General features: G+C 60.1%; 1 protein-coding gene across 1 annotated transcript; it reads right to left on the bottom strand.

Moving 5' to 3' along the window:
- LOC135885811 (sterol 26-hydroxylase, mitochondrial) lies at positions 1-27,751 on the bottom strand. Its single transcript, XM_065413714.1, has 9 exons — positions 27,506-27,751; positions 9,082-9,272; positions 7,430-7,629; positions 7,047-7,244; positions 3,787-3,947; positions 2,241-2,407; positions 1,688-1,769; positions 452-652; positions 1-126 (listed from the first exon to the last, which is right to left on the bottom strand). The coding sequence occupies exons 1-9, from the start codon at positions 27,749-27,751 to the stop codon at positions 1-3; spliced, it is 1,572 nt and encodes a 523-aa protein (XP_065269786.1).
- Positions 27,752-27,856: the final 105 nt, after the last annotated feature.

Here is a 27,856-nt window from a genome sequence, read left to right as displayed (position 1 = left end):
TCAGGGGGCCGGCGGCCGGGCAATGAACTGCAGGTTGATGGGCTTGTTGGGCACCAGGACAATGCGGGAGACAGACTTCACCTCCGTGCCCTGGGGGTCCGGCCGCAGCTCGAACGTCCGGGTGATCTGTAAGGAGAAGGAGACGTCATCTCTCCAATGCCCCAGAGCCCCCTTCTGCCCCCCCAGGGGGATTCTCCCCTGGTGGTTGTGCACACGGGCCCCGTCTGGGGGCTTGTGCCGTGGCTGGGGCAGTCGGCTTCTGCAGGGTGGGGGGACACTGAGCTCCCCCTCTTGGGGCATAGAGTCACGTAGCACCCCTGAGATCTGGGGGCGGCGCATCTCTCTGACGGGAGGGGGGGTGTCTGCAGCTCCGGCCCTCAGAGCACCCTGTCCTGCGGCCCGTGGCCAATTTCCCCCGTCCGCCCGCTGGCACCGCGGGGTCCCCACTCACCCTGGCCAGAGCCAGGTGCATCTCCAGCTCGGCGATGCGCCGGCCCAGGCAGCCGCGGACCCCGTAGCCGAAGGGGATGGAGCTGAAGGGGTGGTGGGCGGAGCTGTGGCCCCGGAGCCAGCGCTGGGGCAGGAAGCGCTCGGGCTCCGGGAAGCTGCTCTGGTCGTGCGCCATCGCGTAGTGAGCCAGGACGAAGAGAGTCTGATGGAACCGGAGACGAAGGAGGTGAGACCCGTCCCCGCGGCAACCCGTGGCCCTGGCAACGTGCCACTCCTCTTGGCGGCCACGGGCAAGTGAGGGACCAAAGCCCTGGGCGGAGGGGCTGGGGGCGCTGGCTAGATCTGGGCCTGAAGGGGGCTTAGTTACCAGCACCCCTTCTTCGGGACCTGTAGGCCCTGGGCTCCCCTGCCACAGCCCTGCCGGTGCCCCTCACTCCCGACCTGCAGCCCCTGCTAGCCCAGCCCTGGGCTCCCCCCCCCGAGCTCTGCCGGTGCCCCTCACTCCCGACCCGCAGCCCCTGCCAGCCCAGCCCTGGGCTCCCCCCCCAGCTCTGCCGGTTCCCCTCACTCCCGACCCGCAGCCCCTGCTAGCCCAGCCCTGGGCTCCCCCAGCTCTGCCGGTGCCCCTCACTCCCGACCCGCAGCCCCTGCTAGCCCAGCCCTGGGCTCCCCCCCCCGAGCTCTGCCGGTGCCCCTCACTCCCGACCCGCAGCCCCTGCCAGCCCAGCCCTGGGCTCCCCCCCCAGCTCTGCCGGTGCCCCTCACTCCCGACCCGCAGCCCCTGCTAGCCCAGCCCTGGGCTCCCCCCCCCGAGCTCTGCCGGTTCCCCTCACTCCCGACCCGCAGCCCCCTGCTAGCCCAGCCCTGGGCTCCCCCAGCTCTGCCGGTGCCCCTCACTCCCGACCCGCAGCCCCTGCTAGCCCAGCCCTGGGCTCCCCCCCCCGAGCTCTGCCGGTGCCCCTCACTCCCGACCCGCAGCCCCTGCCAGCCCAGCCCTGGGCTCCCCCCCCAGCTCTGCCGGTGCCCCTCACTCCCAACCCGCAGCCCCTGTTAGCCCAGTCCTGGGCTCCCCCCCCCACTTTAGACTGGTCCCCTTCCAAGCAGAGCTGGCTGCTGTGCCCAAGGGGGAGCTGGTTTTGTGCTGCCTTCCCGTGGTGCGTCTAGTTCCTTCAGCTCCTTCTCAGTGCAGCGCAGGGCTGGGCCCCGTGGGCCCCGCAGCCCAGAGCCCCCCACTCACGTTCTTCGGGAAGTGATAGCCTCCAATGACGACGTCCTTCTCCACCATGACCCTGGCGTTGGTGGGGACCACGGGGTACAGCCTGCCGGGCAGGGAGAAGAGACGGGGCTACGGCATGGGATGGGGCACGTGGCACGTGGCACGTGGCACGCCCCCCCCCCCCCGCGCAGAGCCGTTATCCCCATTGCACAGATGGAACCTGAGGCACAGAGTCCAAAGGACACAGGGCGTCTGTGAGAGCAGAGCACTGGAGGCTGAGTTGGAGGCGGTGCCCTGGCCGCTGGCCCATCCTTCTGTGCTGGCCAATGCCCCGATGGACGTTTGGTCCAGTACCGGGCTCTGGGTCACACCGGCGCTGGGCCATCTCCCTGGGACGTGGGGGGTGGGTGCTACCTGCGGTTAGTGAGGTGCATGGTGCTGTCACAGCCCCCATGTCACCCACCCTTCATGAGAGCTGCCCCGCCCCGCCCAGGGATGCCAACACACTGGGGCTGGGGGTTCTGCCAAGGGGGGACCCTCTCGGGCCAGGCCCTGGGGAGAGCCGGGGACGTACCTGAGCGTTTCCTTGATAATGGCCCGGAGCAGCGGCATCTTGGCGAGATCCTCGGCACCGGGGATCCGCTCTCTGGGCACGACACTGTTCACCTCCTGGTACAAGGAGATCTGGGTCTCTGGGGCCCTGGCCAGGTGGTAGAGGGCCCAGGACAAGGTGTTGGACGTCTGGGAGGGGCACAGCAGAGCCGGGGTGAGGTCACAGGGAGGAAAAGCGGGAGCAGGCTGTGACATACAGGGTGCCCCACGCTGCCTGATCCAGCCCCCCGCCCTGCCCCACATGGACAGCTCCTCTCAGAGCCAGTGGCTGCAGGACACCCCCCAAGCAAAGCCTTCAGCAGCTCCGAGCTCAGCGTAAACCCAGTTCTGCACGGCAGGGACTGCGAGCCCAGAAACCTCATGGCTGGTTGTTATGCTAGTGCCAACTGAGATGGGGGCCCCATCGTGCCAGGCGCTGCCCACACGACTACACAGATGGGGGCCCGGCTGCTGCCCAAACCCATACGGAGACGGGGTCCCTGGTGCACAGCCCAGACCCTTATGGAGACAGGGTCCCCACTGTGCCGGCTGCTGCGCAGACCCCTACAGAGACGGGGTCCCTGTTGTGCCAGGCACTGCCCAGACCCCATGGAGACGGGGTCCCCATTGTGCCAGGCGCTGCCCAGACCCCTATGGAGACGGGGGCCCTGGTGCACTGGGCACTGGCCAGACCCCTATGGAGACGGGGTCCCCGTTGTGCCAGGTGCTGCCCAGACCCCTAAGGAGACGGGGTCCCCGTTGTGCCAGGCGCTGCCCATACCCCTATGGAGACGGGGGCCCTGGTGCACTGGCCAGACCCTATGGAGATGGGGGCCCCGTTGTGCCAGGTGCTGCCCAGACCCCTATGGAGACGGGGGCCCTGGTGCACTGGCCAGACCCCTATGGAGACGGGGGCCCCGTTGTGCCAGGCGCTGCCCAGACCCCATGGAGACGGGGTCCCCATTGTGCCAGGCGCTGCCCAGACCCCTATGGAGACGGGGGCCCTGGTGCACTGGGCACTGGCCAGACCCCTATGGAGACGGGGTCCCCGTTGTGCCAGGCGCTGCCCAGACCCCTATGGAGACTGGGGCCCTGGTGCACTGGCCAGACCCCTATGGAGACGGGGCCCCCGTTGTGCCAGGCGCTGCCCAGAGACAGTCAGGGACAGCTCCTGCCCTAAAGAGCTCACCCTCTAAATAGACCCGAAAAAGGCAGCGAGGGGAAACTGAGGCCCAGAGGGGACGTGACTCACCCAGCAAGGCCGTGGCAAGCTAGGAATGGAGCTGAGGCCGGTCCGCTGCTCTACCCACTAGGCCCCATGGCCACAGAGTCCACAGCTACCCAGCGCGCTCCCTTTGGACCCACCACATCTGCCCTTGGGGTGCCCGCCCCGCCCCGTCCCTCCCCACACAGAGCAGCTCCTCAGCCACCCCACGCAATGGGGTTTGTGCAGCAGCCCCCGGGCCTGACCCCGCTGGGGCAGGGAGCCGGAAGGAGGCCAGGTGGCCGTCTCCGCCGCGCCGCCCTACCGTGTCCACACCGGCCAGCAGCAGCTCGGCCACGCTGCCGTACACCTCCTCCGGCGTCAGCCTGCCGCTGGCCAGCAGGTAACTCAGGTAGCCCGACACCTGCTCGCCTCGCTCCAGATGCCCCTCCAGCTCCTCCGTCTTCCTGTCAATCAGCTTCTTGCCTGCAGAGCCGGAGAGTCGAGCCCGGTCAGACCTGGCCCTCAGCGGGGGTGGGGGGCAGCTGGACTGTCGCACAGGGGAGGGGGAATCAGTGGGTCCAGATAAGCTGATCCTGTGCAGAGACGGAGGTGGGGGAAGGGGCTTGGGGACCATCAAGGGCTGCCCACAAAGCGACGGGGGTCACAAGCCCAGGTGATGCCCAGCTGTGAGCTCACTGCCAGGGCTCTCCCCAGACCCTGCCCAGCCGCCTCCGCGGTCTCTGGCTGGATCCCACCGCGACCCGCAACTCGGGAGCACCCCGATGGGCACGCCTCTCCCCCAATGGAACGGGGCTCCCCAGAGAGCCCCCTCCCGCATGTGCCAAGAGACGCAGACTCTCGGGCAGAGCATCTCCCTGCCAGGCAGGGCCAGGCGAGCCACTGTCAAGGGGGGGTCAGGGTGACAGCCTGCCCAGCCCAGTGCTATAGCACCAGAGACTGGGGCGTGGGGGGATCCTGGAGTCCCTCCCTCACAGGGATGGGTCATGAATTCATTACAGGGGCTAGCCGGGAGATTTCACTCTCCCCCCAGCTCCGTGCTGCACACCTCTGCCAGTGGGTACTTGAGGGGCTCCCTGACTGCGGATGGAGTCAGGCAGGGAGGGCACCAAGCCCAGGGCAGGATTGAAGCACGCCCTGCCGTAACTCGATGGAAAAGAGGAGATGAAGGGGGGATATGATAGAGGTCTATAAAATCATGAGTGGTGTGGAGAAAGAGAATAAGGAAAAGTTATTTACTTCTTCTCATAATATAAGAACTAGGGGCCACCAAATGAAATTAATGGGCAGCAGGTTTAAAACAAATATAAGGAAGTTCTTCTTCACACAGCACACAGTCAACCTGTGGAACTCCTTGCCTGAGGAGGTTGTGAAGGCTAGGACTATAACAGGGTTTAAAAGAGAACTAGATATATTCATGGAGGTTAAGTCCATTAATGGCTATTAGCCAGGATGGGTAAGGAATGGTGCGGCCATTCTTATGTTCTTAGGATAGGATCGAGTGGATCCTTGTTGCCCCCCAGGACTGACAGTGGCAGGGGGCCTGGGCTGTGCACCCCGGAGCAGATTGGTCTCCCTGTGCAAATTGTCCTGCCGCACATCTGAGCTGCAGCCAATCTCCCTGCAGCCCTCGGTCCCAGGGAGAGGGGCGAGCAGAGACCCTGAAGCAGCAGAATTCGCTCTGGCTGCCTGGGACCCCTCAAGGCCAATGGCTCCGTGTCAGCAACTCCTCCCAGGCCTGACAAACCCGCTCCAGCCAAGCCACCGCTCTCCTGGCGCTCACCCCGCAAGCGCCCGGATGAAAGCCGACCACACACGGGTCGCTAATATCGCTGCAAAACGTACAGACTCCTGCTACCTACGGAGCCGCGCTCAGACGGAAATTCTGTTCCCCAGCGTGGCACACGCCGACGCCCGTCCACCCCAGCTCCGACGGCAATTAATCATTGCAAAGCCAACCCCCTGGAAGCCCCATTTACATGGTAAGTCATCAAGAAATAACGGCGGTGGGGGGGGAGAAGTGAAACCAGCCGCGGAACAAGCAACGGGGGAGGAGTGGCCGTAGCTGTGGGGGCATTGCAAAGGCTGACGGGCCTATCTAAGACATGCAAAGGGACCCCGGGTTATCCAATCAAAGAGGAGCCTCCTGAAAGTACGTCTACACTGAATTAAAAACCCGCGGCCGGCCTGTGCCAGCCAACTCGGGCCGTGGGGCTGCCTCATTGCAGTGTGGATTTCCGGGCTTGGGCTGCAGCCCGACCTCTGGGACCCTCCCACTTTGCAGGGTCCCGGAGCCCAGAAGTCTTAGCCCGAGCCCTGTGAGCCCAAGTGAGCTGGCCCGAGCCAGCCGTGGGTGCCCCCCTGCAGTGTAGGGTGAGGATCCAGGGTCTGACTGAAAACCAGCAGCTCTGTCAAAACCTGCTTTGCTGTATAGGACCAGGAACCAGTGTAGACCCAGGCCTGCGATTTACACCCGGAACCTGTTCTGTTTCCATTTCTTATCTGCACTCACGTGTAGCCTTTGCTAATCAACGTCCAGTTGTTCCACTATAAATATGCTTCACTGCCCGTGCTAGTACAAGGACCCAATCCTGGCTGGTGCCCATCCAGCTGCGTGGACCCTGTCTCTCTGCAGACAGCTTGCCCCAGTGCCAGGGGCGGGCTATTCCCGAGAGGCTCGGGGGGGGGGGGGGGGTGTCTGTCACTAGCCTGCTGTAACGAAGTGGGACTGTTCTTAATGTTTCCTCTGAATACTGTAGGGGTGCCTCAGTTTCCCCTATGCATTTCTTAAGTCTCTAGGTGGTGGGATAAAGGCCAGTGTGCATAAATGGCCGACACTCTGTCTCCTGGCAACTAATGGCTGGGGGCCCTTCCCCCTGCAAGGGTATGCTGAAGGTGTTGGAGAACAAAGAGATCAGGTGACCTCCTGGCCCGGGAAAGAGACAAAGGCCAGAAAGGAGGAGAGTTTCAGTTTGGAGCTGGCTGGGGACAGGGAGTGAGTGCAGACGTTGCTGTCTGGCTCGCTGCCCCCCAGAATGGACCTGGCTGAGGGGTCCCGTTCTCTGGACCTACAGGCTCTGTTTTAGACCGTGTTCCTGTCGTCTCATAAACCTCTGTGTTACTGGCTGGCTGAGAGTCACGTCTGACTGCGAAGCGGGGGTGCAGGACCCTCTGGCTTCCCCAGGACCCCCCTGGGCGGACTCGCTGTGGGAAGCGCACGGAGGGGCATATGCTGAATGCTCCCAGGAGAGACCCAGGAGGTGAAGCCGTGTGAGCTTCTTGCCCTGAAGACGGTCTGCTCCGAGGGAGAGGAGGCTCCCCAGAGTCCTGACTGGCTTTGTGGGGAGCAGTTCCAGAGCATCGCCCGGGGACCCCGTGACACCTGCGCACAGAGGGCAGGGCTGGGAGATCTGGAAGCCAGGACTTGGTTTCAGGGAGCTGAGCTGCAGCAGGCAAAACTGCTCCCCCCCGAAGGGCCGGGGGTGGGGCCGCGGCTCCCAGCCCTGGACCGTCCCAGCGATGCCAGGGTGGCGCCTGGCCCGGCTCCCCGCCCTGGGCACAGACCGAAGGCGAAGATGGTGTCCCAGCTCTCCAGGTAGCGGTTCCAGAAGGGCAGCAGCTCCCGGCTCCACCGGGGCATGACGGTGGCGAAGATGGAGTTCTTCAGCATGAGGCCGATGGCGTCGATGAAGCGCCGCGTCTCTGCGGGGATCTCCCGCTCCAGGCACCCGATGCGGGTCTCGAAGAGGATATAGGAGATGCCTGGCGGGAAGGAGAGGAGAGCGGCTGCTATGGGCCCTGAGCACAGACAGGGCGAGGGGCACAGGCCCGGGAAGCAGCACGAGGCTGCAGTAGGTCCGTCTGGATGCACTAGGGGGCAGCATGCAATGGCCCACGGGGACCCCTGAGCCCCATCCTTCCCCCCGAGCCGCCCCCTTGCCACCTACCTTCCAGGGCGAATCTGTAGAGCAGGTTGGCCACGTCCCCCACCAGGACCCCCGAGGGGCTCCCCGCCCTCTCTGCCTGCAGCCGGACCATCAGGTCCGACACCACCTCGTTGATGGCCCCCGCGTACAGCATGGCCTCCGACGGCTTCAGCATCCGCTGGTTGAGGACCTGGCGCAGACGGTACCAGCGTTCCCCTTCCCTGGGGGAGAGGCAGGAGATGGCTCAGCGCCCGCCCACGCCGAGGGGCAGCTGGGAGCGGGACGCCGAGCTGCCCCCCCGGCACACGCGGGGCTGGCAGGGAAGAGCCGAGAGATGAAGGGAAGGCCGGGAACTCCCCTATAACACCGGGGGTCGCTTTTCCTTCCCAAGGTAGAGCCTCCCCCCAATTCCAGCTGCGCCCGCTGTGTGCCCCCCACTTCCCCTCAAGAACCAGCCCTGCACCCGGAGAGCCCCTGCCACAGTGCCAGGAGAGGGGGACAATTGTACCAGGGCACTAAACCCCCTGCTCCAGGGCATGACCCAACCACAGACTCTCGGGCATGGAGGGAAACATCCCGCGGGCCGGTTATTCCAGAAGTGCCCACTGGGGGGGGGGGGGGGGGGGTCCTGGTCAAACCCCAGTGCCTCTGTCCCTCCACCTCCCTGCTGCCCGTAACACCGGTCTGACCCCGTCTGGGGTCCTGACCCTCCTCAGCTACGGGCCCTGCGCCCAAGACCACGGAGCCTCGGTCACTAGCGGGACCCAGCCGGCATCACCAGAAATGATCTGTGATGAAAATTTCAACAGAAACTCCCACGTTTCCCCAGCACCAAAACCTTTCGGCCCAATCCTCGACTTCGCCCCAATTTCCTGCTCTCCGACCAACCATTTAGAAGCAAAACGTTTTTCGAAAACCTGCCTTTCCATGGGAAGGGAAAGCGTCCTGCCGCTCTGCAAGGCCGAGGCGTGGGAGAACAGGCCGCTTGCCCCCCCAAATTAACACGTTGGCTCGAAGCTTTTCGTTCCAAAAGAAAATTGCGGAAAATCTGGGCTGACGCAGTAAAACGTTCACGTCGTGGGGGTTTTTTGCAATGGATTTCGATTCTCTAATCACAATCATCACCTGCCTTTTGATGGACAGGCCTTGTAGCCAGCCCAGCGGGAGTTCCCCGCAAGGGAAATGACTCACATGGGGAAAACCAGGTCAGCCGTGACCCGTTAATCCTGCCATCTCTTGCACACCTGGCCTTGATTCTCTGTACAGCTTTGGCAGGCCGTGCTGAGCCTTCGGGACGGAGCAAAGGCAAGTGTCCAAACGCAATGCTGCCTGGGTACCAGCACTACCAGTCAGTCACCCGAGTAATGGCACTACTCTCGCTAGCCCACACGGGAATCACTCCGTTCCCTAGAGCCGTGTTTCTCAGCTTGCTGCCTTCCTCAACTGGGCCAGGGAGCTCTCAGGGCCTGGGCGCCGGTCCATGGACCGGTCGTGGAGAAACACCGGCCTAGAGGGTCCGAAGGGACCATTAGATCAAGTAGTCTCACCTCCTGCCTATGGCAGGCCATTCTATCGTATGCGGCTGCTCGGGACTCCAGCCCTGTATTGACTGGGGGCCCATACGATGTTTGCATTGCAGTGGCGCTTGGGAACGCCTTGATCATTGGACTCACTCGGTGAACGGGCCGTAGGGCAGCTGCCTGATATCCCGATGCTCCTTCCACAGGGCCATGTCGCTCCTCATGGGGTATTTCCCCTCCTGCCTCAGCAGTTGCTCCAGGATCTCCGGGCTCCCGATGTTCACGTTCTTGTACTTCCCAAAGGTGGATTTCCACATGGGGCCGTAAAGCTTCCGGAACAGCACCTGCAATTCACGACAGCAGGTTGGCCCCGACCGGCCCGCCAGCCCCCCCTGGAGGATGTAGCCTTGCATTGCTGGGCTGCCACTTCCAATCCAGCCCCAGGGCGGGAGTGACCAGACACCACAGTGATGGTCGGGGAGCAGAGGGCTTTACCTCCCCATGCTCCAGCGGGCCAGCCAGAAACCTCCCTGCAGTCCATAGTAAAATTCAATGTCCCTGGGCACTGGGCTACTTCCCTTCCTGAGAGGTTGCATTTCGTTTTGGGAGTGGGGCGGCATATCTGAATGTTACCACCGAGAACCTCAGATTCCACCCTGGCGGACACTGGGAGATTCCTACCCCGAATCTGCCCTTTGCTGGTAACAACGCCTAGGCGCTCTCCGAGACGGAGGTGACAGGAGAAGGCGGGCTGGCACGAGTCACCTGGCAGCACACCCAGGTGGTCCACCCAAGAGATTTAAAGGAGCTATAGAACAAGGGGCCAAGCTGTTAGCAACCCCCCACAATCTCTCACTAAAAAACGGCCCTGGTCCCGGAGACCTGGAAAGCAGCGAATGCTGTCGCTATCGTTTTAAAAGGCTCTTGGGGCGATTGGGGGAATTCCAGTTGATATCTGGCATGTTGGCTGAAAGGAGAATTAAAAACAAAACAACAAAACACCGGAAGATCCTGCTTGGAGCAGCTCTGCCCGGCCCGGATCTGCCAAGCCAAGCCGCGCCTCACTGATCTCTGACCATTTTGGCCGTGACGAGCAAGGAACGGATAAAGGAGACCAGGTGACACAATGTATCGAGATTCCAAAAGGCCTTGGACAAGGTCCCATACAAGTAGCCACAAAAGAAGCGAAATTGTCCTGGAGCAAGAGGCAAAGTATTGTCGTGGCACAAAAACAGGCCAGGAGTCAGACAGCAAAGAACAGCATTAAATGGTCCATTTCCATTTAATGGTTGGGGTGTGGGGTGCAGCGGGGGCTCAGGGCAGGGAGTTGGGGTGCAGGAGGGATGTGGGATGCGGCAGGGGGCTCAGGGCAGGGGATTGGGGTGCAGGCTCAGGGCAGGGAGTTGGGGTGCAGGAGGGATGTGAGATGCGGCAGGGGCTCAGGGCAGGGGATTGGGGTGTGGGGTGCAGGCACGGGGCTCAGGGCAGGGAGTTGGGGTGCAGGAGGGATGTGGGATGTGGCAGGGGCTCAGGGCAGGGGATTGGGGTGCAGGCACGGGGCTCAGGGCAGGGAGTTGGGGTGCAGGAGGGATGTGGGATGTGGCAGGGGGCTCAGGGCAGGGGATTGGGGTGCAGGCTCAGGGCAGGGAGTTGGGGTGCAGGAGGGATGTGGGATGTGGCAGGGGCTCAGGGCAGGGGATTGGGGTGCAGGAGGGATGTGAGATGCGGCAGGGGCTCAGGGCAGGGGGTTGGGGTGTGGGGTGCAGCGGGGGCTCAGGGCAGGGAGTTGGGGTGCAGGAGAGATGTGGGATGTGGCAGGGGGCTCAGGGCAGGGGGTTGGGGTGTGGGGTGCAGGCACGGGGCTCAGGGCAGGGAGTTGGGGTGCAGGAGGGATGTGGGATGCGGCAGGGGCTCAGGGCAGGGAGTTGGGGTGCAGCGGGGGCTCAGGGCAGGGAGTTGGGGTGCAGGAGGGATGTGGGATGTGGCAGGGGGCTCAGGGCAGGGGATTGGGGTGCAGGCACGGGGCTCAGGGCAGGGAGTTGGGGTGCAGGAGGGATGTGGGATGCGGCGGGGCTCAGGGCAGGGGATTGGGGTGCAGGCACGGGGCTCAGGGCAGGGAGTTGGGGTGCAGGAGGGATGTGGCAGGGGGCTCAGGGCAGGGGATTGGGGTGCAGGCTCAGGGCAGGGAGTTGGGGTGCAGGAGGGATGTGAGATGCGGCAGGGGCTCAGGGCAGGGAGTTGGGGTGCAGGAGGGATGTGGGATGTGGCAGGGGACTCAGGGCAGGGGATTGGGGTGCAGGCACGGGGCTCAGGGCAGGGAGTTGGGGTGCAGGAGGGATGTGGGATGTGGCAGGGGACTCAGGGCAGGGGATTGGGGTGCAGGCACGGGGCTCAGGGCAGGGAGTTGGGGTGCAGGAGGGATGTGGGATGCAGCAGGGTGCTCAGGGCACGGGGTTGGGGTGTGGGGTGCAGCGGGGGCTCAGGGCAGGGAGTTGGGGTGCAGGAGGGATGTGAGATGTGGCAGGGGCTCAGGGCAGGGAGTTGGGGTGCAGGAGGGATGTGGGATGTGGCAGGGGCTCAGGGCAGGGGATTGGGGTGCAGGCACGGGGCTCAGGGCAGGGAGTTGGGGTGCAGGAGGGATGTGGGATGTGGCAGGGGGCTCAGGGCAGGGGGTTGGGGTGTGGGGTGCAGCGGGGGCTCAGGGCAGGGAGTTGGGGTGCAGGAGGGATGTGAGATGTGGCAGGGGCTCAGGGCAGGGAGTTGGGGTGCAGGAGGGATGTGGGATGTGGCAGGGGCTCAGGGCAGGGGATTGGGGTGCAGGCACGGGGCTCAGGGCAGGGAGTTGGGGTGCAGGAGGGATGTGGGATGCAGCAGGGTGCTCAGGGCAGGGGGTTGGGGTGCAGGAGGGATGTGGGATGTGGCAGGGGCTCAGGGCAGGGGATTGGGGTACAGGCAGGGGGCTCAGGGCAGGGAGTTGGGGTACATAAGGGGTGTGGGATGCAGCAGGGTGCTCAGGGCACGGGGTTGGGGTGTGGGGTGCAGCGGGGGCTCAGGGCAGGGAGTTGGGGTGCAGGAGGGATGTGAGATGTGGCAGGGGCTCAGGGCAGGGAGTTGGGGTGCAGGAGGGATGTGGGATGTGGCAGGGGCTCAGGGCAGGGGATTGGGGTGCAGGCACGGGGCTCAGGGCAGGGAGTTGGGGTGCAGGAGGGATGTGGGATGTGGCAGGGGGCTCAGGGCAGGGGATTGGGGTACAGGCAGGGGGCTCAGGGCAGGGAGTTGGGGTACAGAAGGGGTGTGGGATGCAGCAGGGTGCTCAGGGCACGGGGTTGGGGTGTGGGGTGCAGCGGGGGCTCAGGGCAGGGAGTTGGGGTGCAGGAGGGATGTGAGATGTGGCAGGGGCTCAGGGCAGGGGATTGGGGTGCAGGCACGGGGCTCAGGGCAGGGTGTTGGGGTGCAGGAGGGATGTGAGATGCGGCAGGGGCTCAGGGCAGGGAGTTGGGGTGCAGGAGGGATGTGGGATGTGGCAAGGGCTCAGGGCAGGGGATTGGGGTGCAGGCAGGGGGCTCAGGGCAGGGAGTTGGGGTACAGAAGGGGTGTAGGATGCAGCAGGGTGCTCAGGGCAGGGGGTTGGGGTGTGGGGTGCAGCGGGGGCTCAGGGCAGGGAGTTGGGGTGCAGGAGGGATGTGGGATGTGGCAGGGGGCTCAGGGCAGGGGGTTGGGGTGTGGGGTGCAGGCACGGGGCTCAGGGCAGGGAGTTGGGGTGCAGGAGGGATGTGGGATGTGGCAGGGGCTCAGGGCAGGGGATTGGGGGCAGGCACGGGGCTCAGGGCAGAGAGTTGGGGTGCAGGAGGGATGTGAGATGCGGCAGGGGCTCAGGACAGGGGATTGGGGTGCAGGAGGGATGTGGGATGTGGCAGGGGGCTCAGGGCAGGGAGTTGGGGTGCAGGAGGGATGTGAGATGCGGCAGGGGGCTCAGGGCAGGGGGTTGGGGTGTGGGGTGCAGGCACGGGGCTCAGGGCAGGGAGTTGGGGTGCAGGAGGGATGTGGGATGTGGCAGGGGCTCAGGGCAGGGGATTGGGGTGCAGGCACGGGGCTCAGGGCAGGGGGTTGGGGTGCAGGAGGGATGTGAGATGCGGCAGGGGCTCAGGGCAGGGAGTTGGGGTGCAGGAGGGATGTGGGATGTGGCAGGGGACTCAGGGCAGGGGATTGGGGGCAGGCACGGGGCTCAGGGCAGGGAGTTGGGGTGCAGGAGGGATGTGGGATGTGGCAGGGGGCTCAGGGCAGGGGATTAGAGGGCAGGGTGCAGGAGGGCTTCGGGCTCTGCCTGCTTCCCTGCCTGCCCCAGCTCCGCACCGCTCCGCTCTGGGAAGCAGCTGGAACCATGTCCCTGCGGCCCCTGGGGGAGGGGGGACGCAGGGCTCTGCGCGCTGCTTGCCGCTCCTCCAGGTAGCTCCCCCAAAGCTCCCATTGGCTGCGGTTCCCTGTTCCCAGCCAATGGGAGCTGCGGGGGGGGGGGGGGGTGCCTGGAAACCAGGGCAACACACGGAGCCCTCTGCTCCCTCCCCTCCCCCTGGCCGCAGGGACGTGATGCCAGCTGCTTCAGGGAGCGGCGCGGGGCTCGAGGGGGGCAATCCCGCGGGTGTAGTTTGCCCACCCGTGGCCTGAAGGTAGGCCGGGGGGCGGGGGGAGGAGCACGGGCCGCTTGGCGGGCCGCAGGAAATAGCCCTGTGGGCCGCATGCGGCCCGCGGGCCACATGTTTGAGACCCCTGGTCTAAATGAACTGTATCGACTCACGAAAGGGACCTGGGCAGTACTGTAGACCGTGCAATGCAGACCTCTGCTCAGCGCACAGCTGCGGTCAAAAAAGCAACCAAGCCGTTCAGCTGTATAAGGAACGGGAGGGGAATAATGATGGGGAATTCTCTTGTACCATTGTCTAAACCAGCCGGGCAGCCGCACCCGGACGCCGCGTGCATCGCATCGCAGAGAAATCCACCGCAGAGAACAGAGAGAAAGAGCCAAAGCGATTAGTGGAAGAAGAGATTTCCACCTGGAGAGAGACTGGAACAGTCACCTGGAGCGGGAGGAAGAGGAGGCGGGGCTGAGGCGTATGAAGTAAGGAAGGGCAGAGAGGTGGCAGATCAGGTGCTGCTGCGGACACTCCCTCGGAACGGAAGAACAAGGAACATTCACCGCTTCAGACCAGTCAGGAAAGCTCTTGTCACGCCAGGCGGATCAGGGCTGTGTGCTCACTGCCGCTAGCCACCACGGAGGTGGAGAGCTTCGCAGGACTTCTGACCCGATCGGAGACTCTTCTCCAGGCAATGAGCACGGCCCCAGTGACGCCTGGCAGGATTCGACAGAGATCCTCCTGCATCGAGCCCCGAGCAGGTTATTCCAGACTTGTCACTAGGGGGTTCTGGCACCTTGCTCTGAACACTGTCGGAGATGGGGCCCGTAACTAGCTGGATCTGGGGGCTGAGCCAATGTGGCAGTGCCTGTGATCACACTACCGGGCATTATGCTTGGACTGAAGCAGGGAAAGATGGGTTTCAGTGGGAGTCAGGTTCCTAAATACCTTTGAGGGTCTGGGCCACAGTCCCTGACGATCTCACAATCTAGGGCCCCGATCCTATGCATGTGGCCCGCTGAGCCCACTACAGGATCAAGGCCTACGCTGAGTAAAAGCATAAAAAGACCCAACACTGTGCAAAGCAAAGCTAAAGGGCATTTCCCCTCTCGGCTGGTTAGTTTGCAGGAGAACGAAGCCTTATGTGGAAACGTGACCGGCAGGCTGTGACCGAGACCCCGCTGGCACAGATAAGGGCACGTCAGTTATGGCACCACCGTCTGTTCTCGCGGCTTCATCAGAACAAAGCAAAGTTGCAACATATTCCAAAAACCAGCCTCTCTTCAGGGCTCCCGTGCAGAACGTTTCCCCCCTCTCTGGCTATACTAGCCCTGAGAAGTCAGGATGGGCACCTTGCAAATGCCCAGAACAATAATCCTACAGCTACGTCACCGGAGTGGAAGGAAGCAGGTCATCGGCCTAGACACGCACGTATGCGTTTGCCATTCACCATCAGTTCCGCTTCCCCACCTTGAGAACATTCAGATGGGTTTTCACTTGCTGGATTTAGTAACCTAGTTGCTGATCACACATTCCTCTGTCCCAGGACTGGCAGCAAACACACTGCGGCCCATGGGGCGTACATCTGCATTTCCAGTGGGGAGCGGTCCTTACTCACAAGCATGGCTACTGGACTTCTTGCCTGAGGCAGGACTCCCTGACTGAGCAAAAACTCGCAGGACTGGATGCTTACTGAGTAGGTTCACCCTCTGTGCTAAGCCCTGTTCAAAGGAATTGCACCATTCAGTTCCAACTTGAAAAGCAACCTAGCAACGTCAGTGAATTCAGCAGAAAGGCTGGGAACCTGCTGGGAAGAGGGATTATTTCACTTTGACAAAGAACGCGTAGAATATCTGCTTGGCTGAAAGCCGCACAGGAGGCGGACCGTGTAAAGCCTGACCCTGCTCATTACCGTTTGCGTGGGCTCATTATGTTGCTTGTTCTCAACATAGCAATTGGGATGGCCAGAAATGTCAAGGTCTCGTGCCAGATTCTTATAACTAAGGGTACGTCTTCACTACCCGCCGTATCGGCGGGTAGCAATCGATTTATCCGGGATCGATATATCGCGTCTCGTTAAGACGCGATATATCGATCCCCCGAACGCGCTCCCCGTCGACTCCGGAACTCCACCAGAGCGAGCGGCGGTAGCTGTGACGAAGTGGGGGGTTTTCTGCGCAGTCGACGGGGGAGCCGCGGCCGTCGATCCCGCGCCGTCTGGACCCCAGGTAATTCGATCCAAGATACTTCGACTTCAGCTACGCTATTCGCGTAGCTGAAATTGCGTATCTTGGATCGATCCCCCCCTCAGTGTAGACCAGCCCTCAGTAACTAAGTGGTCTCTATTTATACCCCCATCTGTACATCATGTAGAAATGCACCCAACCTCTTAAGGGCTCCTGGCTTTGCCAGGGGATGTTGCGAAGGCCAAAACTGTAACTGGGTTAAAAAAAAACCCAAGAGTTAGATAAGTTCATGGAGGATAGGTTCACCAATGGCTATGGTGGCCAGGGAGGCAACCCCACGCTCTGGGCGCCCTTAAACCTCTGACTGGCAGATGCTGGGACTGGACAACAGGGGATGGATCACTCGATAATCACCCTGTTCTGATCATTTGCTCTGAAGCATCTGGTATCAACCACTGTCAGAAGACAGGATAGTGGGCTAGGTAGACCATTGGTCTGACCCACTATGGACGTTCTTACGATCTTATTAAAAAAATACAACTAAGGAAATTCCCAGGCAAAAAACTTTGTTAAGCTGCAGTTAAAGTTTTGAATGAGTTTTGAAAGTGTTTGAAAAGAACATTCCCTTTTCAAGCTCTCTCGCTCACACTCAGACCCCCTCCCCTTTGGAAAGCCTGGAAAGAGACCACCAAATCCTGCATCGTGGCAGGGGGTTAGACTAGGGCAGGGTTCTCTACCGGGGGGACACAGAGATCTTCCAGGAAGTACATCAACTCATCTAGAGATTTGCGTGGTTTTACAACAGGCTACATAGCAAGCACTAGCGAAGTCAGTACAAACGAAAATTCCATACAGACACTGACTTGTTATGACTGCTCTGGACATTATACACGGAAATGTAAGAGCAATATTTATACTCCAATTGATGTATAATTCTATGGTAAAAATGAGCAAGTCAGCCATTTTTCAGGAATAGTGTGCGCTGGGATACAAAATCAGACCCAAAAATACAAAAGTGAGCAGGTAGTTTTTAAGTGAGGTGAAACTTGGGGGTACACAAGACAAATCAGCCTCCTGAAAGGGGGCCAGTCTAGCAAACCGCTGGACTAGCTGACCCTTGCTGTCCCCTCTAACCCTACGGGCCTAGGACTGTACGAAATGCAAAGTGTGCGTTTCACTTTAAAATAGCAGCACCCATGGGGACACCTGGAAATGCAAAGTGAAGGTTGTCCCAGCCGCCTAGTCTCTGTCCACAGAATGGCCAGCTGCAATCCAGGAGACAATCAGCTCCTCAGATAACCAACAACTTCATCACACCAGTCCAGTTTTCAAGGGCATTGCTAGCTGCTAGCTTTCAGTGTTGCCTGGATCTGCCAAATGAGTCTGACTGCTTCCTGTGTTAGATTTATGAGGCGGCCTTTTTGTTTCAAACAAACACCTGGATTCCCCAGCACCTCCCTACTGTCCCCGGCATCACATGCCCCCTGGGGAAGCACAGGATTGTCATAGACTGTGTTTGTGGGCGGGGGTCCCTGGAGCTGCTCTTGTCCACATGCTCGTAGGCTGCAATTACCCAGGCAGAGACGCGGGGCAGCCTGTCAGGGCTTTGGCATTCAGCAGAGCACGGGAGTTCATAACAGCATGGGCTCGGCCATTCCATTTTGAAGGGGAGTCGGTCATTAGCCATACATACTACTCTACACTACAGATAGGGAAACTGAGGCACAGAGCATGGACATGACTGGCTAAAGAGACATAAGACATTCCTCCTTCATCCCCTTCCCCCCAAGTTCCTCACTGTGAGAAACAGCCCCCTCCCCGGGTGTGCATTTAAGTGAGGAGGACTTTAGCAGCTGCTAAATATTCCAGGGTGCCCTGAGAAGGAGAGGTGACTCTTTCTCTCCAGCTGGTTATTTGGGTTGCCCAGGATGACTGGACACAGAGCAGAACCTGAACCCGATTCTTCTTTGAACTGAGACCAGGAGATCCTGGACACACTTCATTGATCCCAAGGCCAGAAGGGATCGTTGTGATCAGCTAGTCCGACCTGAGGTGTCATCCGAGCCCCAGAACTTCCCTGAATTAATTCCTGTTTGAATTACAGCAGGTGTCTTAGAAACATCCAGTCCTGATTTTAAAATTGCCTGTGACGGAGAACCCACCACACCCCTGGGTACGTTACCTTCACTGTCAAAAAGTTACTCGTTATTTTCAGTCTGAATTTGTCTAGCTTCATCTTCCAGTCACTGGGTCTTGTTAGACCTTTGTCTAGTAGACTGAGGACAGGGGCACCATTTCAGATGGGGGGAGGGAAGGGGGCAACTTTAATTGTGATTCCAGGGGCATCTACTTGAGCATCTGAAAACTCTAGGGTTTTTTTGCAGATAACTTCGAAATGAGCTGACAGGAGCGCTGTATCTAATTCCCATACAAAGAAAGAAAATTAAATATTAGACCCACTCAGCTCTAATATGAACACGTTCTGACATCTTGTGACAAGTCACTTTAGGGACACTGGTTAGATTTAAAATTTTAATGTACATTCTTACCCTTGAATACAACAATTGAAATACTTGTAGAAAAATCGAGATGACTTTCTATCACTTTTTTGCTGTTCACCAAGCTTGGAATAGATCATTTAGCTTTTGGAAACATCCGACTAGGGGAAGGCCCCGTGAGTTTATACTGCACCTGCCTGGGGCTCTAGGGGTGTTACCCCGCTACAAATTATAGACTAGATAGAAACTGACTTTAAACGGGAGTGAAACTGACACTCTCAAGTCACTGTCACAGAACTGCCAACCCCAAATGTTCAAAAATCATGAATCAGGCACACCAAAAATCATGAGATTGGCTTTAAAATCATGAGCTTGCATAAAATAATAGATTTGGGGTTCTTTTTATTTGCCTTGTTTTTTGAGCCTTGAAGATGCATATTTTGAAACTTTCTCCACAGCCACGGGAGCTAGACACTTCATTTTTCTTTAAGAATGAAGGCTGAAATCATCACGTATGAGCTGGGACTTAGGAAAACTGTAATTATCATATAACAGAGGGGTAGCCGTGTTAGTCTGGATCTGTAAAAAGCAACAGAGAGTCCTGTGGCACCTTATAGACTAACAGATGTATTGGAGCATAAACTTTCGTGGGTGAATGCCCACTTCATCAGACGCACGTAATGAAAATTTCCAGAGGCAGGTATAAATATGCAGGCAAGAATCAGTCTGGAGATAACGAGGTTAGTTCAATCAGGGAGGATGAGGCCCTCTTCTAGCAGTTGAGGTGCGAACACCAAGGGAGGAGAAACTGCTTTTGTAGTTGGCTAGCCATTCCCAGTCTTTGTCACTCATGACAAAATCATGAGAGTTGGCAACCCGGCTTTCACTTCTGTTTAAAGGCTAGTTCCTTTCCAGAAGGCTCGTAAACACAAAACACTAGAGCGACTGAGTTGCAGTTTTCACAGGAGAACATTTAAAAGCAAACACCAAGAAACTTCCACATTCTAAAAATTGAGAAAAAAATGGAGACGTCTGAGGTATCTCAGGGCCACTGCAGGCAGGAAAGGAAAATAACCAGGCACAGGAGCTCTGGGCAGCTCTTCCTCTTGAAAGAAAGTGGGAGGGTCAAATCTAGTCCTTAATCCGGTAAAACTTCTATTGCCATCAGCGCCTCCACTCATGCCCCAGTGTCTGGATAGGAGTCAGCAGTGTGCCCTTGTTGCCAAGAAGGCTAACGGCATTTCGGGCTGTATAAGTAGGAGCATTGCCAGCAGATCGAGGGACATGATCATTCCTCTCTGTCATAACTATAAAGGGAAGGATAACAGCCCTCCTGTGTACACTACTATAAAATCCCTCCTGGCCAGAGACTCCAAAATCCTTTTACCTGTAAAGGGTTAAGAAGCTCAGGTAACCTGGCTGACACCTGACCCAAAGGACCAATAAGGGGACAAGATACTTTCAAATCTTGGTGGGGGGAAGGCTTTTGTTTGTGCTCTTTGTTTTGGGGGTTGTTCGCTCTTGGGAATAAGAGGGACCAGACATCAATCCAGGCTCTCCAAATCTTCTGAACAAGTCTCTCATATTTCAAACTTGTAAGTAACAGCCAGGCAAGGCGTGTTAGGTTTATCTTTGTTTTCTCAACTTGTAAATGTACCTTTTGCTAGAGTGTTTATCTCTGTTTGCTGTAACTTTGAACTTAAGGCTAGAGGGGGTTCCTCTGGGCTCGTTGAATCCGATTACCCTGTAAAGTTATTTTCCATCCTGATTTTACAGAGATGATTTTTACCTTTCTTTCTTTAATTAAAAGCCTTCTTTTTAAGAACCTGATTGATTTTTCCTTCTTTTAAGATCCAAGGGGGTTGGATCTGGACTCACCAGGATTGGTGGGGGGAATGGTTAATTTCTCCTTGTTTTAAGAGCCAAGGGTTTGGATCGGTGTTCACCAGGCAATTGGTGGAGGAGTCTCTCAAGGCTACCCAGGGAAGGGAGTTAGCACTCGGGAGTGGTGGCAGCAAAACCAGATCTAAGCTGGTAGTTAAGCTTAGAGCTTCTCATGCAGGTCCCCACATCTATACCCTAAAGTTCAGAGTGGGGAAGGAACCTTGACACCGTCTATTCAGCACTGGTGAGGCCTCATCTGGAGTACTGTGTCCAGTTTTGGGCCCCACACTACAAGGAGGATGTGGAAAAATTGGAAAGAGTCCAGCGGAGGGCAACAAAAATGATTAAGGGGCTGGAGCGCATGACTTATGAGGAGAGGCTGAGGGAACTGGGATTGTTTAGTCTGCAGAAGAGAAGAATGAGGGGGGATTTGATAGCTGCTTTCAACTACCTGAAAGGGGGATCCAAAGAGGATGGATCTAGACTGTTCTCAGCGGTACGAGATGACAGAACAAGGAGTAATGGTCTCAAGTTGCAGTGGGGAAGGTTTAGGTTGGATATTAGGAAAAACTTTTTCACTAGGAGAGTGGTGAAGCACTGGAATGGGTTACCTAGGGAGGTGGTGGAATCTCCTTCCTTAGAGGTTTTTAAGGTCAGGCTTGACAAAGCCCTGGCTGGGATGATTTAGTTGGGAATTGGTCCTGCTTTGAGCAGGGGGTTGGACTAGATACCTCCCGAGGTTCCTTCCAACCCTGATATTCTATGATTCTATGATTCTAAACATCACAGTGACCATGTGAGAACATGTGTGGTCAATAACTCTACACTTCATCCTTAAATATCTGAGCCGTTTTATCCAGGGCTACACATCGGCTCTGGAACGACCTGTTCTGGCCTATTCTGAACAGCGCTGAGCACCCAGATGGTGCCCAGTGAATAACACAAATCCGGAAAATAATCGTCGGCTTTATGGACTCTGCATGCAGTTTCTGTTCTTTGTTCTGGAATTGGGGTGATGCAGCTGAAACCCTACCAATCTGAGGCATAAACACACCGGATACTCATACGACACTTTCTCATGCCATCCTTTTCTCCAGCTCAGAACAAAAACAGGACAAAACAAAATGGGTTTCAGTTAAAAACTAAAACTGCCCAGCAGGCATTGCTGTACAGCCCAGCCTGGGGCAGAACCGGCCAGCCCTTGGGGGGTGAGCGCTCGCCTCTCACCTGACTCTCCTTCTCTTTCTTTCTTCAGCCTTCCTGACCTCTGTGCTGCTTTTCATCCTGTCAGCCAGGGATCCTTCTCAATCGCCTGGGACCCTTTGCTGGAGTCTCGGAGAACTGGCCACCTTGCTTTTGCTGCCATCTATCAGAGGCCTCTTTTTTGCAGCGTGCAGCAGAGAGAGAGGCTGGTGCAGTGGATCGGGAGCTGGCCCTGAGAGACGTGGGCTCTACTGCCCCCATGGACTGTCTGACCTCAGGCCAGTGCCTTAGGGACAGAGTTTCAAAGGTTTTTAGGCACCCAAAGACGCAGCTCGGCATCTAGTGGGGGTTACAAAGCACCGAACCATCTAGGCACTTTTGAAAATCTCACTAGGTGCCTAAATATCTTTGAGAATCTGGCCTTTAGTCTGCGTGTGCCTCAGTGCCCCATCTATACAATGGGCACAACAGCCCTGCTCTGCCTCACTGAGGGGCTGGGAGGAGAAATCAGTTGGACCTTGTGAGATGCTCAGATACTGTGGTCATGGGGCCACATAAGTACCACAGGGAGAGTGAAACTCTGCTAGTCTTTCCCTGGGGTTTGGCCCCTTCTTTTCACCTACACCCCCCTTTCCTGAATGAAACCTTGGCTCCAAGGGCTTGGCTGTATTTCTTCTGAGTCTCCTGCATTCTCTCCTCAACATCCCCCACCCCCAGCAGAGGGATTCCTGTTTTACAGGCTGTCACAGAGTGTGGGAGGGAGACAAGGCCCTGCACCCCCGGCTTCCTGCGATTCACCATGACTCTCAGCCAGCCAGTAAAGCAGGTTTGTTTAGACGACAGGAACACAGTCCAAGACAGGTCTTGCAGGTACAGACAACAGGACCCCCTCATTTAGGTCCATCTTGGGGTCCCAGGGGCACCACAGCCCCGTTGGGGGGTCAGAGCCCCGTCTGGGCTCCCCTCCATTACACCAGCCAGCTCCTGCCAACGCCAACTCTCTCCAGCGTCTCTCACCCAGCCTCCCCCGGCTCCTCCTCCAGCCTTTGTCCAGTTTCCCCAGGCAGAGGTGTCACCTGGCTCCATCCCCCTCCTGGGTTCTCACCTTATATGTTCAGGTATCTTCCCTCAAGGCCAGTCTCCCAGCCCCAATGCAGCCAGTCCCAGCCAAACTCCCCTGCAACCTGCCCAGGTCCATACTCCCCCCTCAGCATTTAAAGACCCCACTAAGAACAGTCCCAGTTTGTCACACAGGCTCAGCTCATGGCTGCTGCATCCTTAATGTAATCACCAGCCTTTTCTATCGAATCACCCTGCCTCTGTTTATAAACAAAATGCGACTCCCTGCCCCAGGGGCACCAGCTGGCAGCGGCACCTCTCCTGCCACCTGTACAAAACTCGGCTGGGGGGGGGGGCCCCCCACAGGAGAAAAAAAGAAGCACAATTGTTAAGTATTTGTTCCCCATGTAGGTACTTAAAGGCTGTGATCAAGTCCGCTCTTAACATTCTCCTTGTTAAACTAAATAGGTGGAGCGTCCCTCTATAAAGCAGGTTTTCGGAGGGCTTGTCTACACTCAATTGACAGCGCTGCAACTTTCTCTCTCAGGGGTGTGAAAAAACACCCCCCCCCCCGAGCGCAGCAAGCTGCAGCGCTGTAAAGCGCCAGTGGAACCAGTGCCCCAGCGCTGGGGGCCGCGCCCACCCAAGGCACGTAAAGCGCTTTAGCGCTGCCAGTCTAGACAAGCCCTAATGCGTCACCAGCTCTTCTCTGCCCCCTCTCCAATTTATCAACAGCCTTCCTGAACTGTGGGCCCCAGAACCGGACACGGGTCCAGCAGCGTCGCAGCAGGGCCCAATCCAGAGATAAAATCACCTCCTCGGGATTCCCCCGTTTCTGCATCCCAGGATCACATCAGCCCTTTTGGCTGCAGTGTCCCCCTGGGGGCTCATGTTCACCACAACCTCCAAATCATTTTCAGAGTCGCTGCTTCCCGGGATAGACTCCCCCAGTCTGTCTGTCTGGCCTGGCCTCTGTGTTTCTAGATGTGTGACCCTCCGCTTGGCTGTAGTGAATGTTTGGCTGTATTGTATGTTTGCTTGTGCCCTGCGTACCAAGTCCAACCTCCCAGCCCCTGCTTCTGCCTCCCAGAACACGTCCCCTGCCACCCCTCTGCTGCTACGGCCAAGCCCTCAATGCTATTTGATTCTATCTGAGACAGGTTCTTACCCACCCCCATCACTGCAATATCTGGGCCTCTTCTAACCCTGCATCCCCAGACATGACTGGCACCCGTGGATCGTCCTCTCTCACCCTGTCCCGCGGGGAGTGGGAGCACCGTGCACGCAGGGACTGGTTTGTTTTGGTTTCCAAATGCTCGGTGTTTCGGGCACAGGAGGCTGGGTGGAGAAGGCACCGGGCACGGGGAGTGGGGCTGGAGACGGTCCTTAGTGCCTGGGGGAGTTAATCCGACAGTCTGGATCCAGCCCCAGAGGACCCCGTGTCTCCTGCCCAGACAAGCCTCACCCTGAAGGCAGAACGTCCCATGGGGCTAAAGGCGCGGCGCTGTCGCCCACGGTCCCCGTCCATTGCTAGAACCCCAATGCCAAGTGCCCAGCCCCACAGGGCATAATGCTCAGCCCCCTAATAGTGTCACCCTGCCACCCCACTCCTACTGCCCAGCACCCCCGTGTGCTAACCCCCTGCACCCAGCTCCCCCAGCCAGTGCCCAATGCCCAGCCCCCCAATAGTGTCACCCTGCCACCCCACTCCTACTGCCCAGCGCCCCCCTGTGCTAACCCCCTGCACCCAGCTCCCCCAGCCAGTGCCCAATGCCCAGCCCCCCAATAGTGTCACCCTGCCACCCCACTCCTACTGCCCAGCGCCCCCCTGTGCTAACCCCCTGCACCCAGCTCCCCCAGCCAGTGCCCAATGCCCAGCCCCCTAATAGTGTCACCCTGCCACCCCACTCCTACTGCCCAGCACCCCCGTGTGCTAACCCCCTGCACCCAGCTCCCCCAGCCAGTGCCCAATGCCCAGCCCCCCTAATAGTGTCACCCTGTCACCCCACTCCTACTGCCCAGCGCCCCCCTGTGCTAACCCCCTGCACCCAGCTCCCCCAGCCAGTGCCCAATGCCCAGCCCCCCTAATAGTGTCACCCTGCCACCCCACTCCTACTGCCCAGCACCCCCGTGTGCTAACCCCCTGCACCCAGCTCCCCCAGCCAGTGCCCAATGCCCAGCCCCCTAATAGTGTCACCCTGCCACCCCACTCCTACTGCCCAGCGCCCCCCTGTGCTAACCCCCTGCACCCAGCTCCACCAGCCAGTGCCCAATGCCCAGCCCCCCTAATAGTGTCACCCTGCCACCCCACTCCTACTGCCCAGCGCCCCCCTGTGCTAACCCCCTGCACCCAGCTCCCCCAGCCAGTGCCCAATGCCCAGCCCCCCTAATAGTGTCACCCTGCCACCCCACTCCTACTGCCCAGCGCCCCCCTGTGCTAACCCCCTGCACCCAGGTCCCCCAGCCAGTGCCCAATGCCCAGCCCCCCTAATAGTGTCACCCTGCCACCCCACTCCTACTGCCCAGCACCCCCGTGTGCTAACCCCCTGCACCCAGCTCCCCCAGCCAGTGCCCAATGCCCAGCCCCCCTAATAGTGTCACCCTGCCACCCCACTCCTACTGCCCAGCGCCCCCCTGTGCTAACCCCCTGCACCCAGCTCCCCCAGCCAGTGCCCAATGCCCAGCCCCCCTAATAGTGTCACCCTGCCACCCCACTCCTACTGCCCAGCACCCCCGTGTGCTAACCCCCTGCACCCAGCTCCCCCAGCCAGTGCCCAATGCCCAGCCCCCTAATAGTGTCACCCTGCCACCCCACTCCTACTGCCCAGCGCCCCCCTGTGCTAACCCCCTGCACCCAGCTCCACCAGCCAGTGCCCAATGCCCAGCCCCCCTAATAGTGTCACCCTGCCACCCCACTCCTACTGCCCAGCGCCCCCCTGTGCTAACCCCCTGCACCCAGCTCCCCCAGCCAGTGCCCAATGCCCAGCCCCCCTAATAGTGTCACCCTGCCACCCCACTCCTACTGCCCAGCACCCCCGTGTGCTAACCCCCTGCACCCAGCTCCCCCAGCCAGTGCCCAATGCCCAGCCCCCCTAATAGTGTCACCCTGCCACCCCACTCCTACTGCCCAGCGCCCCCCTGTGCTAACCCCCTGCACCCAGGTCCCCCAGCCAGTGCCCAATGCCCAGCCCCCCTAATAGTGTCACCCTGCCACCCCACTCCTACTGCCCAGCACCCCCGTGTGCTAACCCCCTGCACCCAGCTCCCCCAGCCAGTGCCCAATGCCCAGCCCCCCTAATAGTGTCACCCTGCCACCCCACTCCTACTGCCCAGCGCCCCCCTGTGCTAACCCCCTGCACCCAGCTCCCCCAGCCAGTGCCCAATGCCCAGCCCCCCTAATAGTGTCACCCTGCCACCCCACTCCTACTGCCCAGCACCCCCGTGTGCTAACCCCCTGCACCCAGCTCCCCCAGCCAGTGCCCAATGCCCAGCCCCCCTAATAGTGTCACCCTGCCACCCCACTCCTACTGCCCAGCGCCCCCCTGTGCTAACCCCCTGCACCCAGCTCCCCCAGCCAGTGCCCAATGCCCAGCCCCCCTAATAGTGTCACCCTGCCACCCCACTCCTACTGCCCAGCACCCCCGTGTGCTAACCCCCTGCACCCAGCTCCCCCAGCCAGTGCCCAATGCCCAGCCCCCCTAATAGTGTCACCCTGCCACCCCACTCCTACTGCCCAGCACCCCCGTGTGCTAACCCCCTGCACCCAGCTCCCCCAGCCAGTGCCCAATGCCCAGCCCCCCTAATAGTGTCACCCTGCCACCCCACTCCTACTGCCCAGCGCCCCCCTGTGCTAACCCCCTGCACCCAGCTCCCCCAGCCAGTGCCCAATGCCCAGCCCCCCTAATAGTGTCACCCTGCCACCCCACTCCTACTGCCCAGCACCCCCGTGTGCTAACCCCCTGCACCCAGCTCCCCCAGCCAGTGCCCAATGCCCAGCCCCCCTAATAGTGTCACCCTGCCACCCCACTCCTACTGCCCAGCGCCCCCGTGTGCTAACCCCCTGCACCCAGCTCCCCCAGCCAGTGCCCAATGCCCAGCCCCCCTAATAGTGTCACCCTGCCACCCCACTCCTACTGCCCAGCGCCCCCCTGTGCTAACCCCCTGCACCCAGCTCCCCCAGCCAGTGCCCAATGCCCAGCCCCCCAATAGTGTCACCCTGCCACCCCACTCCTACTGCCCAGCGCCCCCCTGTGCTAACCCCCTGCACCCAGCTCCCCCAGCCAGTGCCCAATGCCCAGCCCCCCTAATAGTGTCACCCTGCCACCCCACTCCTACTGCCCAGCACCCCCCTGTGCTAACCCCCTGCACCCAGCTCCCCCAGCCAGTGCCCAATGCCCAGCCCCCCTAATAGTGTCACCCTGCCACCCCACTCCTACTGCCCAGCACCCCCGTGTGCTAACCCCCTGCACCCAGCTCCCCCAGCCAGTGCCCAATGCCCAGCCCCCCTAATAGTGTCACCCTGCCACCCCACTCCTACTGCCCAGCGCCCCCCTGTGCTAACCCCCTGCACCCAGCTCCCCCAGCCAGTGCCCAATGCCCAGCCCCCCTAATAGTGTCACCCTGCCACCCCACTCCTACTGCCCAGCGCCCCCCTGTGCTAACCCCCTGCACCCAGCTCCCCCAGCCAGTGCCCAATGCCCAGCCCCCCTAATAGTGTCACCCTGCCACCCCACTCCTACTGCCCAGCACCCCCCTGTGCTAACCCCCTGCACCCAGCTCCCCCAGCCAGTGCCCAATGCCCAGCCCCCCAATAGTGTCACCCTGCCACCCCACTCCTACTGCCCAGCACCCCCGTGTGCTAACCCCCTGCACCCAGCTCCCCCAGCCAGTGCCCAATGCCCAGCCCCCCTAATAGTGTCACCCTGCCACCCCACTCCTACTGCCCAGCGCCCCCCTGTGCTAACCCCCTGCACCCAGCTCCCCCAGCCAGTGCCCAATGCCCAGCCCCCCTAATAGTGTCACCCTGCCACCCCACTCCTACTGCCCAGCGCCCCCGTGTGCCCGGTCCAGCCCCCGCCTGCCCAGTGCCCGGTGCCCCCCGCAGCCCGGCGCGCACCTGCAGCTGGTGCGTGTGCAGCAGGTAGCCGCGCACGAAGATCCAGTAGAGAGAGCGGAGCAGCCCCGGCCCCGGCAGCTCCTCGGGGTCCTTCAGCCGCCGTTCGCCCGGCGCCGCAGCGGCTGCTCCGGCCGCGCTGGCTCGACCCCTCCGGGCCGGCTCCGGGCGCGGCGCCCCGGCCAGCGGCTGCAGCCAACGGCGCAGGGGGAGCCCCGCAACGCGGCGCCCGCTGCCCGGCCCCGCCATGGCCCCACTGTCCGCGCCGCGGCGGCCCGGGGCGGAGCCGGCCCCCGGGGCGGGACCCAGGCGGCACTCCCACCCCGGGGGCTGGAGGAGGAGCGAATCTGGAGC

Source organism: Emys orbicularis, chromosome 11 (assembly GCF_028017835.1).
Source record: "Emys orbicularis isolate rEmyOrb1 chromosome 11, rEmyOrb1.hap1, whole genome shotgun sequence".
In the NCBI taxonomy this organism is placed as follows: domain Eukaryota; kingdom Metazoa; phylum Chordata; order Testudines; family Emydidae; genus Emys; species Emys orbicularis.
This window is presented reverse-complemented; position numbering and strand designations above follow the sequence as displayed.